At 55.3% G+C, this 18,180-nt stretch overlaps 1 protein-coding gene across 8 annotated transcripts in view; it reads right to left on the bottom strand.

Annotated features, from left to right (window-relative positions):
- The window catches only part of NTRK3 (neurotrophic receptor tyrosine kinase 3), a gene marked incomplete at its 5' end in the record, with an annotated part of 581,909 nt that overhangs the window by 367,896 nt on the left and 195,833 nt on the right, over window positions 1–18,180 (bottom strand). For 4 of the 8 annotated variants that reach the window (XM_079911023.1, XM_079911024.1, XM_079911031.1 and 1 more), the window contains one exon: window positions 4,144–4,391. The exons of 3 other annotated variants lie outside the window; for them this stretch is intronic. In XM_079911023.1, the coding sequence (XP_079767149.1) occupies window positions 4,144–4,391 (248 nt within the window). Of the gene's footprint in view, window positions 1–4,143; window positions 4,392–16,397; window positions 16,564–18,180 lie in introns of those variants that run through there. One more of the 8 variants, XM_079911025.1, reaches the window with a different exon arrangement.

The following is an 18,180-nucleotide window of genomic DNA, read 5'->3' as shown; positions in this document are numbered from 1 at the left end:
CCCTCGGTAGCCAGGCCAAGAACTCTCAGAGCTAGGGCCGGGCTGGGCTGGTTTTACCCAAACCCATCATGTGCTCAGGTCCCCTGGAGCTGCAGAGCTGATGCCCTGGGCTTCGGGCTGTGCCTCGGAAGACTGACCTGGGCTGAGGATTCTGGCTCCAGGGAGGGTCCTCCAGGGAAGGCCTGGATTCCACCCACCAACAGCCTGGCCTCCATACAAAATCTCAGGGCCTCTTCAGTCCAGGGTCCCCAGCTTTTATCCTGGAAGTACCTCTTTCCCCAGGGCTATAACCACTTCCCCTTCTAAATCTCACCTCAAAGGCCCCTCACATCTCTACCTCCCTCCCTCAGGCCTAGCCCCAATGTGGGGGGCTCCTGATTGAACCCTATGATGTTCTTGGGGCCTGGTTCACACCCCTGACTGCAGCCCAGCTCTCACTGGTAATTGTCAAGGCTGGCTCTCCCCTTGACCCTTAGAAAGGCCAAGAATCAGGAAGTCAGTACAGCAGCCAAAACCCCAAATGATCCCTCACCCAGCCAGGGGAGGGCCTGCAGGGAAGACAGGGGAAATCAAGGGACCAGAGTGCTGTAAACACCAGGGACCCTGTGGTAGCTCATGTGGAGACCCAGGTGGCAGCTCAGGGTCCCAGCCAAGAGCCCACTGTCTTCACAAGCCCAGGAACACCCAGCCCAGCGATGCCATCTTCTCCCCCTGGATTTTCTTTCTAGCAGTCCAAGGATGTGCTACTCCAACCCAACCCCAGGCAGGCCTGGCCTAGAGACGCCAGAGGGCCCCCCCTCCCAGCCACCACCCTTCTGCCTTTGTGACGTCAGAGCCTGGCTGGGTGCGGCCGCACATGGACCCTTCTAGGTAAGGTTACTGTGTGTCAAGAGCTCCAACGGCAGAGGGATCGGCCTCTTGAACAGAAAGAAGCCAAAAGGGAGGGCACTTTGGGAGGGCGGAGGTGAGACCCACACTTCTGCACTGAGGCCTTGCAGCGGATTTCCTCCTGATACTGATGGGGCAGCCACCTACCCCATCAGAGGCGCCCTCCGATGGGGACACGGGAGCCACCGCACATGCCACCCCTGAGAGGAAGGACCACAGGGAACCTCTGGTCCCTCTGAAAACTCAGGGGTGATCAGTTCAGCACCTGAGGGAGAGACCTCAGGAGTCCACAGCCCCGAGAACAGGAGGGTGGCTGGGTGGCGGTCACCCCAGGTTCCCTTAGCTAGGCCCGCTGGAACTCCAGCTTCTGCCCCAGCCTCTTCCTCGGCCCCCAGAGTCTGCCCAAGCTGCACCCCCAGAAATACACCAGCATCAAGAGCTTCAGGTTGATGGAAGGCTGGGGGACCCCTTGATCTCCAAATCTCTGATAGCATCAGATCTAAAGAACACATTCCTTTTCAGCAAAGCCCGGGCTTGGACTGAAGCCCCACCTCCAGGTCCCACTAAAGGAAGCCCCCCCTCCCTACCTGGAGGGCTCCTCTCTGTCCTCAAGCCCCTCCTTCCAGCCCGCGTCCATAGGTAGACCTGCAGAGTGGGGGACCTGGGTTTTGGGGTCCAACAGACAAAGGCCTAAGCCTGGCTCACTGCTGGGGCTATGTGCCCCCAGGAAAGTTACTTTGTAGCCTGAGCCTCCATCATGAGGTAAGACAGGGATGGTGACACCTGCTTCCCAGGGCAAGCAGGACTCCCCTCCTTCTCTGCTCTGCCTCCAGGCCAGAAGGCTAGGCCCTTCCCTAGTTCCATCAATACCAGCCATAGATATAACAGGGCACTGGGGAGAAGATGGGATGAGGAAGGGCCATCCCACCCATGACCTCTGACCCTCCCCCACCTGCCACCCGGCACAGCTCTGGTGGGAATCCAGTTCCCTGGCTCTTAGGTGTTGGGGTGGATTCAAGGAAAGGAGTCCTGACTTCCTGGCAAAGTGTCTGAGTCCTGAAACAAGGATGGAGACACACACAGAGGGACTCCCAATCTACTCCCGGATTACCTGCCCCAGCTGCCCCTCTGGGGTCCTTCAGTGGCAAAGGGGACAAGAAGCCACCCCATCCCCTCCCATCATTACCTTCCCAGCAGCCCCACCTTGGGCCCTTTGCCTGGAAAGCTCAACCCAACTCTTCTTTATCAGACTGCTTCCCCTAGCTTTCTTTTCAGAGGGGGGACACCTCTGCATGGCCATAAAGAGCCTACGTGATTGTGACCCTCCCCACCTCCCACCAGCTTCCTACAGGGACACACACCCTTGGAACAGAGAACAAGCTGGCTGAGGCTCACCAGCTCCCAGAGGCCCGCACTGGGCACCTGGGGCACCGTCCCTCCAACCCCTGGCCCACCCGATCCCCTGAAAATCCCTAGGTCCAGCTCCTGAGCTCCTGGACCCACTGCTAGGCTCCCCCCTCCCATCCCACACACACCCCTACCCCCACCCCTCAGTGCACGTCCAAGGCAGAGGTTCCCTGACAATCTCACTCCCGCCCTCCTGGCTGCATCCTTGGGGGTGCTGGAATGCTGTGGCCTGCAGGTGGGAGAAGCTGCATTGGGTCCATCCTGTTTCTCCTGCCCTCCCCTCCACCCCACCCTTGGCTATTTATCTTGTCACCCCAGGCCAGCCGGGCTGAAGGTGGTGAGGGGGTGAACGGTCAAGCCAAGATATGGGTCAAGCTTGTCTCCTGGGCCAGGAGTCAGGGACACCTCCTGGGCTGCACACTTCCCTCAAACTGTTAGCTGCAAGAACACGAGCAGAGTCTCCATGAAGCCAAGAGGGTGGTGGGCTTCGGAGAGAGCAGGACTGCAGTCCCTCCAGGCTTTACAGCCCCATCGCACTGGGGCCGAGGTGAAGGGAGAGCTGATGCCTGGGAGGGCAGCACCCACGGCAGAATCCAGCCCCTCTGGAGTCTGCCCAAATGCCTGCCTCAGACCCCAGCCAGGACTTCAGTGCCAACGCTTTTCAGCATCCCACCCACTTCAGGGGTCTCCAAGGGGTGGGGACCTTGAGGGGAGACAGGTGAGAGCTACCCCCTGAACACTCCCAGTGCCATCCACACCCTTCTCTGGATGGCAGGATGGGATGGGGGTCACCTGGCTGAGGTCAGTGGAAGATAATCTGGACAGGCTCTCTCCGCCCATGCTTCTAACCCACATCCCTGCCGAAGAAAAATAACGGCGGGGGGGCATGGGTAGGGGGAAGAGCAGGCCACCACAGGTCTCACTCAGACAGGACAGAACCAAGCAAATGCTAGTCAGAGTTCAATTTTCCAAATAAAGGGATCTGCACGATCGTTTAAGAAGCCCCATCCCCAAAACACGCAAGCCTTCCCTCCTCCCTTCATCATCCTGACTCGGAATTACTGGAACAGTTATCAAAGCTCAAACAGGAACAGGATCTGTAGGCGCCCAGATGCAGATGAGGGTGGGAAAGGGCGGGGGGGTGGGGGGTGTCTCGGAAATGCCCAAAATGGGGTTGGAGAGGGCGGGCGAGAAGGAAAGGGAAGAGGTAGGCGTCCATGACGGCCTCGACATGTCCAAAGTCCCCCTGCGAGCAGCCAACTCCCAACTTGTTTACTTGACAGCGTGTTTTGCTGTTTCCAAAAGGAAACAGTTAAACCTCTGGGCTGGATCGCGAGCAGTCCCTGTCACCTTCCCTCCCGGTTAAGCGCTGCCGCCGCCACCGCTGTCGCTGCCGGCGCCGCTGCCGGGGAATTGAACCTCGTCTACTTTATTCCACTTGAGCGTGGCCAAACTGTTGCTATTTAGTGGGGGGCAAAGAACCCGATTCGCACCCTCGAAACGAGCCGCAGCGCCTGGGGGCGGGGGCGGGAGCCGGGCCCCGCGTGCCCCGGCCGGCTGGGGTCCTCTCGCGGGAGAGGCACACACACGCATCACCAGATCACGCCTCGCCAAGGCCGGAGTCACCTGGAATACGCAGCCCGAGAGCATCTCCCGAGCCAGAGCGAGCCTGACGCGCGCCCGGCGGGCGGCGGGCGGCGGGCGGCGGGCGGCGGGCAGCGGGCAGCGGCGAGCTGGGGCGGGCGGAGGGCCAGCGAGCCTGACGCGCGCCCTGCGGGTCGGCGGGCGGGCGAGAGGGAGACGCGGAGCGAGGGGAGAGGCGGGCTGGGGAGCGGCCGCCTGACTTACATGGAAGTGATATTCCTTGAGATGTCCGTGATGTTGATGCTGGCATTCCCATTGCTGTTCCCTGAATCCTGCCCTTCCAGGAGGGGGAAGAGATTCCCATCGTCCGGCCGCCGGCAATTGATCTCAGTCTTGCTGCAGACACAATTTGCAGGGCAAGCCAGCACGGAACCCACATAGTCCAGCCAGACGCTTCCCAGCAAGAAAATCCGCCAGAAACTACACTTGGCTGGGCAAAGAGAGACATCCATCTCCGATCGCTGCTTCTAAAAAAGAGGAGGAGGAGAGGAGAGGGGGGTGGGGTGGGGGGAGTGGGGAGAGCTGGGGGGGAAGGAAACAAAGACGGCGAGGGAGGGGGGAAGGGGGAGGGGGGCCTCTGCCTTTGAAACGCCGTGCGATCAGATGCAAAATCCTTCAGCGTCTGAAACCATCGCGGCCGCCGCCGCCGCCGCCGCTGGGTGGGAGCCGCGGGGAGCGCCTAGTGGCGCGGTCTGCCTGGCATGGTGGCCGGCTCTGCGCTCGCCGGCTCGCCGGGTCCGGGGGCTCGGGAAGCGAGCCGCGCTCTCCGACTCCGAGACTTTGCAGGGTTGCAACAGACGGTGGGGAGGCAAAAAAAGAAAAAGGAAAAAAAAATACAAGGAAAAGGAAAATATGGTGCTAAAGTCACCAAGTCCCACCTACTGGGCAGAATTAAAACGGACACACCTGCAAAATACACACACTCACACACACTCACACATCCACACACCCGGCGCCCGGAGGAGGAGGAAGATGCGGTCGGAGCTGCAGCAGCCGCCGCAAATGGCTCGCTGCGCGCCTGCAGAAATGTACAAGTGCTCCGAGCCTTACGAAACGCACGGGTTATCCGAGCGTCTTCCTCGGTTCCCTCCCTCTCTCCCCCACCCTCCTCCCCTCCCTCCTCGCGGCCTCCTCCCCCCGCCACCCGCCCCGGCTGGGAGCGGCAAGAGAGCGGAATCTCCCCCCTCCCTCCCTCTCCCACTCCTCCCCACACCCCTCTCTCTCTCCCCGCCCGCCCTCTCCCCTCCTCCTTCCCCACCCACCCACCTACCCACCCACTCGCCGGCTCGCGGCTCTCGCCCGCACAGCCACCCGCAGCCACGCGGCCGCCCGCCCGCCCGCTAGCTCCAAGCCTAGCGGCCCGGCGCCCGCTCGCCGCAGCCAAGAGGAAAGCAAGACGGAAGGGAAAAAGTTGCAGTTGGGATTGCGAGGGTCTGGACTGGGGAGGGGGACTTGGAGAGCTGGCGGCGCGACGCGGAAAGGCGCTCTCCTTTCCACTTTTTGGCCCTCGCGCTGCCCGGTTTTGCTGCAATCCGGACCGCGAGAGGAAGTGAAATGAACGCGGCCGAGGTGATCGGGGAGCGTTCCCGAGCCTGGGTGGGGGGCACTGGCTTGAAGACGGCGATCAGGGGTGCGGGAGCACACAGGACCCCCAGAGAGGCACCCAGAGCCGGGGACCGGGGCCGCGGACGCCCGGTCCTCGGTCTAAATGACACTCATTCCCGTAATCGAGAGTCCGGGAGCTAGGATCGGCTGGGAAGGGACTGCGGGGCACCGCTGGGTTGGTGCCCCCGCGCCCCTTGCGCCTTCTTGGCGGTGGGTTTTGCGTCCTTGGGCAGACAGGGAGCGAGGAAGGAAGGAACTAGCGCCGAAAGGGCTGCGCTGCAGATCCGAGGTGGCCCCAGGCGAGCTGCGCGTGCGAGAGAAACCGCCGGGGAAATTGAGATGCAAGGGGCAATTTTTGGCAAGCATCAGGCCAGTACCGTCAGAGGCCGGCTTCTCGGGCTCGGCTCTCTCGGGTGCGCTGAGCTGGCTGCCGGGCGAGGGGGCGGGCGGGCTGCTTTCTCCGGATTCGGGGGCGCAGGACCTCCCTCCTTCCTTCCCACACAAGCACCCCTTCCTGGTAGGGGCGCAAAGCAGGTGCAGCCTTCTACGCGAGCTCAGTTTCCGTCGAGAGAGGAGGAGAGAGTCCCCGCTTTTTGCCTTGGTAGAGATATTTCTTTTTAATAAAACGTCAGAATGCCAAATGTTAGATGTTTGCTGAGAACACGGAAGCATTCGCTGCCGGAAAGGAAAAGAAAGGGTTAGGGAAGTCCGAGAAGGCAGACACACTACGGCATTCACACGCAGAAGAAAGCACAGCTCTCCTCGCCGACTTGGAGGAGGGCAGGCGAGGAAGCGAACACACTGAATTCAACTGCATCCAGCATCTGAAAGGATTCTCCCCCGCCCCCCTGTGGATTCCGATGCAGGTCATGCAACTTGCGGGCAAGATGGGGGAAGGGGTATGCGGGGGGCCACCGGCCCGCCCCGGGCTCAATCACAGACTGGCTGGGCGCCTGCGAGTGGCACTGTCACTGTGAGTAAACTTGGAAGCAAAAAAAAAAAAAAAAAGAAAAGAAGGAAGGAAGGGAGGGAGGGAGGGAGGAAGGAAGGAAGAAAAGAACGTGTCTATAAAAGGCAGTTTTCCCGATTCTCCCTTACATTCCACCTTCCCTTGGCCTCAGTGAGACTTTTACCCCCTGTTGCCAGTGTGACCTTGTTGCCAGACTGGCATTTTGCCCTCCCACCAGCAGGAGGGGACAGAGAGTGGAGACCTCCTTAGACTCTCAAACCAGTTCCTACTGGCCCAAGGCCATCTCTGATAGCCTTAGTCCACCATAAGTGCCAATCCGTGGTTGGCTCTGGAATATGTTTGAGAATCAGGGAAACTGAGGTGTAGTCAAAGCTGTCACTTGGCCTTTTTCAGGAGGTGGCAGGTGTTAGCAGAGAAACACAGAGAACCTTTCTCAGACCATGTCAGGGGAGACTCCAATAAGCAGGATGAATCTTTTTTAACGGACAGGAGTGAGCAGTAAGGGGCTCTGACCCCTGGCAGGTAGTTACAACCCCTGGCAGGTGTGTGCCCAAGTAAAGACTCCAATACACCATGAGGATTTAGCCCAGCATCAGTTCTCCAGCCTGGAACTAAGATGGTTGTGTCTTCAAGGTGCCCAACACACTTTTTTTGAGAAAGAAATGATTTTTAACACTTCCAGGAGAGAAGTGGAGGCGTCTATAAATCAGAACAAATTTAAAAACTTGTAAAACCCCTTTGGAGATGGTACAAATGCAGCTGTGAAGCAAGAGGCCCTGATGGGACAAGAAGTCTTTCATCCTGACAGTAAGATGGGAATTAAGATGGAACGTTATGTTACGTTTATGCTAGAGCTCTGAGCCTGAGCAGGAAGTGGCAACTTACAAGGAGAAAGGCCTTTTTTAAAGCAGATGATGGGCCGGGAGTGGCGAGAGCAGAGTTCTGTTTGGGACCACGGGCAAATCACTTAAGCCTCTGGGCCTTAGCTTTCACGTCTGTAAAATGACTAGGTTGGTCCACGCTGCCCAAAGCCTGACCCTCTGACCAGCAGCATCCACATCACCTAGAAGCTTGTTAGAAATGCAGCATCCGAGGCCCCACCTCAGACCTACTAAACCAGAATATCCATTTTCACAAGCTCCCCAGGTGATTCATAAGCACACTACAGTTTGAGAAGTACTGAGATCACTCCCATAGTCCCTTCCAGCTTGAATAGTCTCTGATTCTACATGGACCTGGGTGGGAGGGATTGTTGAGACAAAAAAGAGGTTTCAGGGATGTAGATTCTCAGGATATTATTCAGGGTGACAAAAAGTGGGTGTTTCAGATGCAAGGACCTTGTCAAAAAACAGACCTGTGCAGTTTCACTTCAAGCACAAGGGAACTATCCTGATGCTTCATTAATTCTTAACCTCTGAGAACAGCCAGACCTGGATGAGGGGGCAGGAGAAAGTGTCATAGACGCCCTCCTCTTGGTCAGTAGAGGTACGGAACATTTGAGGTGTCTTGTCTGCTTGGCAAGAATGTCCTGGTTGACAAGGAAGAATGGCTGTCACATCACCATGATTCCCAATCTCTAGCCGTCACTGGGTCCTAGAGAGATCGTGACCCAGCTCAGCACCCTGCCAATCAGGGGATAATCCCTCCCATCTCTTACAGCTAGCATCTTAGAAAGGAGGAAACTTCCCAGTGGATCCCATGCTGATCAATAAGAAGCAGGAGTGGGCAGAGTTCTTTGAACAGTAAGTAAAGCTTTAGAAACCTTTTACAGCTGAGCAGTCGCCATCTGATACCAGAGGTATGGAGAAGACAGGAACATTACTAAGATTTGGATGTGGTCGCCCACCAGTCAGGCCAGAATGGGGGCTGCCTTCCAGAGCACAGTGATCCAAGCTTCCTGACATCTAGAGAAACTGAACACATCTTATTCCAAAGGGCATATACCAGCTGCGTGAGCACCTGAGATTTCTCCTTGACTATTTGTTTATAAGATAACCCCAAAGCCAAATCTTCTGCCACCTCGAAAAGGCAGAAGGGAGTGGAGACTCAGGAGGCATAACAAACGAGATGCTGCCCGGGGAACCATCACCTCCCAGTGCCACCCCTGCTGGCCTGCTGCTCACACATCTACCTTTCTAACCCAGCTACCTCCCCTTTTCCAATGAACCCACACCTCCGAGTCAGTGGCCACGTTATTGGGATGCAGGCCGGACCCCAGACATTTCAGATTTACCCGCCATGCCCTACTCCTAAGATGTCATCCTAAATCCAAGAACCATGCTGCAGAACTTTCTAATTTGAACAGAAATAGGACCCACCACCATAACTCTGAGCTGGGAGGGGAACTGCGGTTCTGGGTGGTGACTGGGTGGGGAGGGGGGAGCACAGGAGAAGTCAAAGGGAAAACTGAACCCTGAAGAATTTGCTGTTGCAAAGAGTATCTGGGCTGGCAGGCTTGGACTTGGGTCAAAGAAAGTCCTGTTTTCTGGGTGGCCTTCACTCAAGATGCAAGGGGAAAAGGCACATTTGGAGGCTGAGAAGATGTAATGGTATCCATAAGGCCCGGAGCCAAGGAGGGAATTTCAACTGTATATGGAGAATGTAAGCCCACCCATGAAGGGAGACAGTCAAGCACCAAGGTGGTCCAAGGAAGCAAGAAAATCCAACCACAGGAGGTCCCAGCTCAGGACCCAGATTTAAGTCCCAAGATTTTAGGCACACACCTGCCAGGGATTGGAACTACCTGCCAGGGGTCAGAGCCCCTTACTGCTTACTCCGGTCCATTAAAAAAGATTCCCTGAAGGATACCTAGCTTCTCCTCTCCTGCCCTGGTTGGAGTGTCTGGAGACATTTAGGGGACCAGTGATGCTACCCAGGTGATTCTCCATTTATTCTACTCACCCAGAATGATAGATTCATAGAGTCTCTGGGCTGGAAATGACTCCCGCCAACAACCTGCAACACCACTGGATGTAGAAATCCCCTCAACAACATCCCCAAGTATCCAGCCTGTTCCCTCTTGAACACCTTCAGGGACAGGAAGCTCATACCACCCAAGGCCTCCCATTCTGTCCTCAAATAGCTTTATTCCTTGATAGCCTTCAGTTTGAAAGAATGAAGCCAGGCTCCCTGAAGCTTCCACCCTTGGTACTAGTGCTGGCACCTAGAAGCCCAGGGGAAAATCTTGTCACTTTTCTGCAAGCCAATCAGGAGGCTGCCCACATCCACCTCTTCTCCAAGCAAAATATCCTCAGTTCCTGCCCTGTACCTCAAAAGCACAGCTTTCTGGTCCTTCCCCACTCTGGTCATTCCTGATGCATTCAGGTTTGTCAATAGCCCCTTTAGAGTATGGCTCCAAATCATGCAGGCTATTGGCGCTCTGACCTTGGGGACAAGAGAGTCAGTAGCTCTAATGGGACTAAATAGGGTGTCATGAACTGAATTTACCACCCACTAGCGTTTGAGCCTGGGCAAGGCACTTAAGTCTTTGTGCCTTGGTTTCCCCATCTGCAAAATAGGGGTTTAACAGCATCTAACTCACAAGGTTATTGTAAGATCATGCAGTAAAGCACTTTGAGCAGTGCCTGACACACCGTAAGTACTTGGTGAGTGTTAACTTCATTTTTCCATTTTTGAGGTTCCCAGATCGTTTTGCTGCCCCAGCCAGGAAGCCCTAGCACTGGTTGTCTACTCACAGCCAAAAACACTGCCCCCATAAAGCTCGTCCTGCATGTGTGCAGAGCAGTGCCCCCTGGCAAGTTCCTGCATACAAGTTTTACAATGTAAGTTCATTGAAGACAAAAACCTTGCCTGTTTTATTTACTGATTTGCCAGCCCCTGAAACGACACTGAAAACATAAAAGATGCTCGTGCTGGGCTGAGGAGCTCAGCCTTTGCCCAAGGATGCTCTCAGCCAGACGCCTAGATGCCAGAGCCATGAACGGCGAGGGTCCAAGTCCCAGGTCCCTGCAGAAGAAGGCGCTGGTCCAAGCTGGGGTATGTCTCCATTGAGAAAGAACCCTTCGGCCCTCCCTGGTTCCCTTGCCAGCCTGTTGCTCCTTCAGGAGTGGGGCGAGGTGGGAGGGCATGGTGCTGGCTTTGGCCTGCCCTTAGTGGGGTAACCCCTGCTGGGTCGCCATTAGCTGGGAGCAGTTGGGCTGGGCTGGGAATTCAGTGTGGCACCCGTCCTGGCACATGGGAGTTCCCAGGGCAGGGCCGCTGCACATCCTGCAGAGAGCAGGGCCCAGAGCAGTCAGAGGGATTCAGGAATAAAATCAGTAATCAGCAGGCATCTAGGGAGCCAGAGAAGCGAGCACCACAAAGGTGCTCGGAAGAGGCTTCAGGCAGCATCACTGGCAGGGAGGACCGCACTCCCGCAACCCCAGGATGCACCCTCACGCCCAATCTTCATCATAGACACAGCCCTCACGTGCCTTCCCGGATAAGCTCTCCACAGTAACTTACATCACACCCCACTCTGCACAATACCCAGCCATTTACCTATTTATTGACCAGAGGGTAGCCAGGGGCCATGACCTTCACTTGGAGAGGGGTGAACTGAAATTGACAAGGTGGGAGGCAAAGACATCTGGGTGCCTTTCTGATTCCCAAGGGAATGTTCTTCCTGTTATCAGCTTTTACAATGTAAGTTCATTGAAGACAAGAACCTCGCCTGTTTTATTTACTGATTTGCCAGCCCCTGAAACGACACTGAAAACATAAAAGATGCTCTGTACATATTTATTAAACAACGCCCTGCACTTTTGAACCACTCACCACATTGTAAATGAAGGTTCGGTGTCTGTTTCCCCAGAGCTGTAAGCACCAAGAGAGAGCCAGGACCTACCTCAATGCCAGCTCAGGAGTAGACACCACACATTTTGGGGGTGATTTAATGTACACTTTTGCTGCCCCAAACACCATGTATATCCCCAAGAGAAGTTTGGGACAGAAGTGGGTGCTCTGAGCTCACCACCTCCTCCACACCCCAGAGTTACACTTGCAGCTACAGACTTGTCCCTGGTTGGGCAAATAGCAAGGGGCTTCCAGGAACAGAAAGATGAGTAGCTCCTGTTCTCAGCTCCAAAGTCAGGAGAAAGTTGGCAATAGCGGCTTCTAGGGCAATTCCAGACTTCCTGGGCCCTCACTAGGCCCCCCTCACCCAGGGCCAGCAGCCCCATTACTGTGGCTTCCATCCTACAGAAAGCTAAACCCTTCTCCCCAGCTCCAGGGTCCCACTATATCCCATTGTCCTTCTTAATCAATCCAGCCAACTCCTGTTCAGCACCCAGGCTGCTGCTATGCCTTCAACACCTCCCATGGTGCCCTTTTCTCCACCTGCTTCTCACCAAAGCAGCCCATGTCACACCCTCCCCTGGCCTGGCTCAGACTCACAGAACGTTGTCTTTCAGACCCAGCTCTGCACTAATTTGCTCATTTAGTATCAAAAGCCTATTGGGCTGTGTCACCTTGGGCATGTTACTTAACTTCTCTGATCCTCCACTTCCTCCTCCACAACTTGGCGGCCCAAGGATCCCAAGGATCAAATAAAATGTTACACATGAAAACACCTCATGAACATTGAACACTGCACAGATGACAGACACAGGTTCCTGCTAACCAGGCAGAGGACCCCAGGACCTTTGCACACTCCATCAGCATTTCCTACCTGACCCGCCTGCAATTATCAACCAGATGATCTCAGAGAGAGGGAAACACAAGGCAACAGCTTCCATCCACACCACACGTTACATTCCCTCTTCAAAGGCACAGCTAAAGCCTGGGTGTCGGCCCCAGGCAAATCTGATTCAGACCTCAGCTCCAGCACCTGCTAGCTGGAGACCTGGGCATATTATGTCGCCTTGCTGAGCCTCATCCTCCTCACCTAAAAGAAATGTACTCTTGGGTATTGTTCACAGATATTTCCCCTGTGATGTAGTTTCAGGAATGCAATCATAAAATGTACGTGAAGCACCTAACCCAGGGGTTGGCATATAGTAGCTATCCTTTCCTTTCTTTTTCTTTCTATTCTCCCTTCGGGGCGGGGGGTGTCCAACCTTTACCAGGTGGTTCAGACCCCATATCTAGGGTACTTACAAATTCTGCCCTGCCTGTTGGCTAGAAGCCACTCTGGCTTCTATTTCTTTAAATAAGCTGCACAGATCTCCAGCAGCTCAGAGGGCTGAAGAGGTGACCCCTCAAAGTCCTCAGGACCAGAGAGGAAGAGATTGCCAGCATACCGGGGACTCAAAGCAAAAAATCAGCAAATTGGCTCCAATTTCCTCTGGTGCTGATGATGACTGGGAATAGCACACACACACACACTTAAATAGGTATCAAGAGCAAGTGGAAAACCAAAAAAAAAAAAAAAAAAAAAAAAAATTAGTCTTATTTGCTGAGACACCAGTGTGGGAATTTGGGGGAAGCGTTATGATGGGGGGTGGGGCCTGAGGAGCCAGGCTCGCCTTTGAAACTAAGAGACAGCTCCCTCCCACGGGCTTTCTGCCACATCCTCCACCCCCTCCCCAGCCCACAGCACCAGCTGCACTGCCTGGGAACCGAGGAAACAAAAGCCCAGCCCAGGGAGTTCCGGGATGGGGGTGGGACACGGAACGAAGGTGACAGTGTGGGGAAGGTGCAACCAGCCCTGGTGCGCCTTAACCAGAGCTAGGATCGGACCCCCAGAGCTATGGGGTGAGGGTGCGGTGTTGGGGAGGGGGTCCCAGAGACCCAGCCTGGAGGCAGACCTGGGAGACACCATGAGTTCATCCAACGGGTAGAAGCCAGATGACCCTCTAAAGGCGGGGACACTTGGTCTTCCCCTTGGATGCCCTCTTCCTGGTGTCAAGATCTAGAGCCATCCTCAGGACTCCAAGAAAGAGAGCCCAGGAGCCCAACACTGTGTTTGAATGGCCGTGACCCTTTCCCAGTGTGCCTGAGGCTGTGCTTCCTCTGCACCCAGTGACAGCTCTGCCCTCCGCTTGCCCAGGGCTGGACAGCCTTCCCCAGCACGCTGGTCTGAAGGATCCAGCTTCTTCCTGCAGAGTTAATGGTTTTGCCAGGCTCCGTGCCCCACTGTGTTGACATGTAGCCGGGGCCACCCAGAGGCTGCACTCACATACTAAAAGGGGAGCTTCACCCTGGACCGTAGCAGGCCACCTCCTATGATCCTGGGGTTCCAGGGATGAAGATGAGCAGAATGATGCTGACCATGAAGATGGTGACGGCTGCAACTGCAACGCGTTGGCTTCTACATGTAACATTTTTCTATGCTCTTTATAGGCACGGTTTCACTGAATCCTCACAAACCCCATTTACAGATGAGAAAACCAAACTGGAGAGGTTACATCCCTCGTCCAAGGTCACTCAGCTGGTATGTGGTATGAGCCCGGTTTTAAACCCTAACAACACACCCACTGCACCGAACCACCGCTTACATTAGACTGGCCCCTGGTGAGGCGATGAGGAAAGGGGAGGCTGCCCCTCTGCAGGGGAGAGGGACATCTTAGGACACACTGCCCTTTTGCATCCTGACAGCCCTCTCCTATTTCTTGTCTTCCCCTAGTAAAAGGGAAGAGACAGAGGGAAGGAAGACTCCAGTTGTTATCACTGGGCTGGGGGGCTCAGGCGGCCTTTGTCGGGGGGAGCGGGGGATGATCGGTCTGCCACCTGCCTCATGGGTGGGTTCACCTAATGCCCAACTAACCCCTTCCCAGGAGGAGATCGCTGCCCCAGCTTTCTCCTGGCAAAGGGTAGGAATTCTAGAGGTGGACCCTTTGACACAGAGGCCGCATTGAATGTCCTACCCGAGCGTCTGTAATAAACAAATCAATAATTAAGAGAGGATGCACATTAGCCTTTGAACAGGTTCCAGAGAGTGTTTATTTTTGATCTTCCACGAGGTGAATGAGTGTGTGCGTGAAGCCTGCGGGGAGGCTGTGGGCAGCAAGGGAGAGAGGGGGCCAGGAGGGGTGGACAGAGGGGTGGGTGGGAGAGGACGCACGGGAGCCTCCAGCCCACGGGGGCATCTGTGAGGGCCAGGCTGAGCGTGGGGGAGCCGGGTGGCGGGTGGGCGAGCATTTAGACTGTGCTGGGCACGCACATATATGTGCGGGGGGGAGGAAAGGCGGGGGCCGAGGGGCGTGGCTGGGTGGGTGGGTGGTAAAGGCAGCTGCTGGGCCCGGGCAGATGAGGCTGCTTAATACGGGATGCTGGGGGGAATCTTCATTGCCTTGTGCCAGACTGGGTTAGAAGCCATGCTTTTAATCTGTTAGCTCTCAGATAGGAAGATTGTGGAATAGAACATCTTAAATAGCAACCCTCCTTCCGGACTCCCACTTTTTTCTCCCATCAATCCCTGCTGCCTGAGGAAGGCAGTTCACTTTCCCTTCAACTTCTAAGTTCACTGGAAGTTTCCAGTCCTGGGACTATGGGAAGAGGAAAGAAAACATTCAGTCATCTTCTGTCGGGTCGGTTTATCATGAACCCCACCTCCTCCGGCACATATACCCCAAATAATAACCATAATAATAAAGCAGACATTATAATTAGAGAATGCTGACATCTGAAAAAAGGAAACCTTAGATCAACCAGCCTGGTGTTTCTCCAACAAGAACCCCTAAGCCCAGAGGAAAATGAACTCCTCACCGTGGGTGGCGGAGGGAAAGGAGGAGTTGGGGGAAGGGCTGCAGCAGGCATGAAGCTTTGAAGTCTCACATGTTACTTTCAAAATTTGAGCGAGTGTGTCATTCTACAGCCTAGTAGGTCTGTGTGTGTTTTGGTGTGAACTAATGTTTTAAAATCTCTCCACGGAATAAAATGAGTGGCCCTGGAAGGTACATGTCATGTGTGTTACTCCTGGGCACTCAGAGACCCCTGGGGTTTTGACACAAAACCCTCTGTGGAAACCTACCACTTTCGGAAGCACATATTTAGTCCAAGCCCTTCCTCCTCCATCCCTGTCATTTTATAGGTAGAAAAATTAGGCCCGAGATGACTAAGTTATGTCCCCAAGGCCACAGAGCTAGTTAGGACCAGAGCCAAAGGCTTCTATTTAAAGCATCCATTTTGCCGTTCAAACAAGCAAACAAACAAACAAACAACAACAAAAAAAAAACAGATTCTAGGCTAGAGCTCTCAGAACCTCATGTCCCAAACACAGCTGGCCCCTCCTGGACCACATACCTCTCTTCTCAACCAGAGAGCTACCTTTTTAGCACAACAGCATTTTATGACAGATTTTTATGACATCATCTCTCTAAGCATCTTTCTCCAATACCACCACACCCTGGCCTTACAACCATCTCCCAGAGTTCAGCAGAATACAGCAATTTTTGGTGCTTATAGGGTTCCTATTTATCCCACCTCCTCTGCAAAATGGATTTGCAGGTAAATATGATGACCTCTCCATCGTACAGGTGGAAATAATGTGGGAACGTGACTTTCTCAAGGTCACAAGATAGATTTGGGGCAGTGACGTGGATGGGATCGCAGGCACATATTATACAGTTTAAAGGAGGTCAGGATTTACCCACCAGCCCTAGCTGAATGACTGTATCCGCTTCTGCACAGAGGCAGCTACCTTCACTAGCCTGAGCTGTGAGATAGCGAGGCTGAGGCAGGGGCTGGGCAGGGGCTGGGGTTGGTTGGGCAAAGGCTCTGAGTGCCTCCTGCTGAGCTCAGTAACAAAAGCTTCTAAAAATACCAAGCACGTTTCTTGCAGGGGTAGGGGGGGCTGATTCAGCTGACCTTTCCTAAGGATAACCAAGTTGCTGACTCCATGCTGGGGGCCAGTGAGCAGAAAGGCCGCCTGTTTCTCTCCAGCTGACTCTTGGGCTGAAGTGGGGCAGGATGGGAATATCCTCTCACTCCCAGGATCCCTCACCTCAGATGGATCCAGTGAGAATGATAAAGAAGAACCCTGGACCATCCCGAGACTTGACGGAGAGCAACCCACAGGCCAGGCAAGATCGTGGGAAAGTCAGACTTGGTCTCTGTTCTCATGCACCTCAGGGTCTGCCAGCCAGCCAAGGAGGACAACAGATTGTCACCTGTGATGGGAAGCAAACAGCAGGGGGTATGAAGAAGAGGTTAATTCTGGGTGGGGAGAGCTGTCCTTTCCTTTGTTTTTATTCATTCATTCATCTGTTCGCTGTACACAGTTCTGTGTACTGAGATCCTTTGCAGCTGCTTTGGGAATAAGATGCTGGTCACCGAGTCTGGTACTGCCCGCTCTCATTTTCCTTATCTGTAAAATGGGCAGGTTGAAACTGGGGGATTTCACAAACTCCTCCCAGCTGGGACAGCCAGCCAGCTGGGTCCTGGCTGAAGTTCAGGGCACTCCTGCCAAGTCCTGAAGTTCTGTGTTATCCCTCTTTATCTTCGCTGACTCTCTCAGAGCTGGCCTTGCTTCCGGCCCCCTCCCAGCCCCTAGAAGGAGACACAGCAGGGGCAGCTTCCCTTGTTGGGCTCTCTCTCCCCGAGGCTCCTGGTAGAAGACACTCCCTCTTCCATTTCTGGCAGAGACAGTCCCTGGCAAGCCTAGGGGTCTCATCCCAGCAGCCTGGCATTCTGGGGAGAAGGTTCTAGTCTCCACCTGTGTGTAGCTCATGGTTTCTGACCCAGGACTGATGTGGGCCAGACGGGTGGGCCCAACAGGAGGACACATGTGGGAGTCATGGCACATGCTGGCTCATCCTCATGCAGCTCTGTGGACCCCGGGTCTGGCTCTGGCCTGAACTGACTACCGAAGCCCTGGCCTGTGGTCCTCCCTGGCTGGTCCTCTGCAGACAGGCCTGGAGCCTCGCTAGGAGAGGATGCTGTCCACCCCAGGACGGAAATGAACACTGACAGCTCCTGATTTATGGCCTTGTTATCCTGTAAGAGTGACAGGGAGGCAACTGAAAAGGCCAGCAGCATCCCAGGAAGCCCAGTAAGGAGTTCCACACCACCTGGAGCTGCCCACTGCTCCCCAGCCAGAGAGATCTGCGCCCTGAAGGGCCAAGAGCGTGCCTGAACAGGGAGAAGTGGGGGCGGGGAGGGCCGGTGACCAATGCCCACAGCGCAGGCGACAGCGGAGTTCCAGCCACACAGGGAGCTTGCCCTCCTGATCTGACCTCCACAGGTGAAGAACCGCTTGGAGAGGTTGAGACTGAAGTCGCGCTGTGAGGACAGGCACGAGCTTGAGTCGGTCTGACCTCAAGGCCCTGCCTCCTACGTGGCTAGGGACAGTGGGACCTAGTGGACAGCGGGATGGGAGCAGGGAGAAGGGTCCCTGCTGTCAGGACAAGGGGAAGGAAGGTAAGGCCGAGGATTTAGAAGAGGGAAGGGATGCAGGCGGGGTGAAGCTGGAGGAAGAAAGCAGGAGCAGAGGCGGTCAGGGAGGGTGGTGAGGGCTCAGGAGCCCTGCCCACTCCAGGTCGGACTTCCTGCTCCACGGCTCCCTAGCCGTGGATTCTGTCTGGGTCAGAGGCAAGGAGAGAACAGGCAACTCCAGCCCCGGGGCCCTCGTCATGCTCCCGACCTGGGAGTGGAGCAGAGCCCATGGCCAGACCCTCCCTGGGGGTGGGGGGTGGGGGCAAGGCTGGTCCAGCTCCTCATTAAAGAATAAAAAGGCAATGCCAGCAGGGGGTGGAAGTGGCAGGGCAGCTGACCTTTTGTCGAGAGAT

The sequence above is a fragment of the Stenella coeruleoalba genome (assembly GCF_951394435.1).
Source record: "Stenella coeruleoalba genome assembly, chromosome: 2".
In the NCBI taxonomy this organism is placed as follows: domain Eukaryota; kingdom Metazoa; phylum Chordata; class Mammalia; order Artiodactyla; family Delphinidae; genus Stenella; species Stenella coeruleoalba.
The sequence above is the reverse complement of the archived record's forward strand: the minus strand, read 5'-3'. Positions and strand labels throughout refer to the sequence as shown.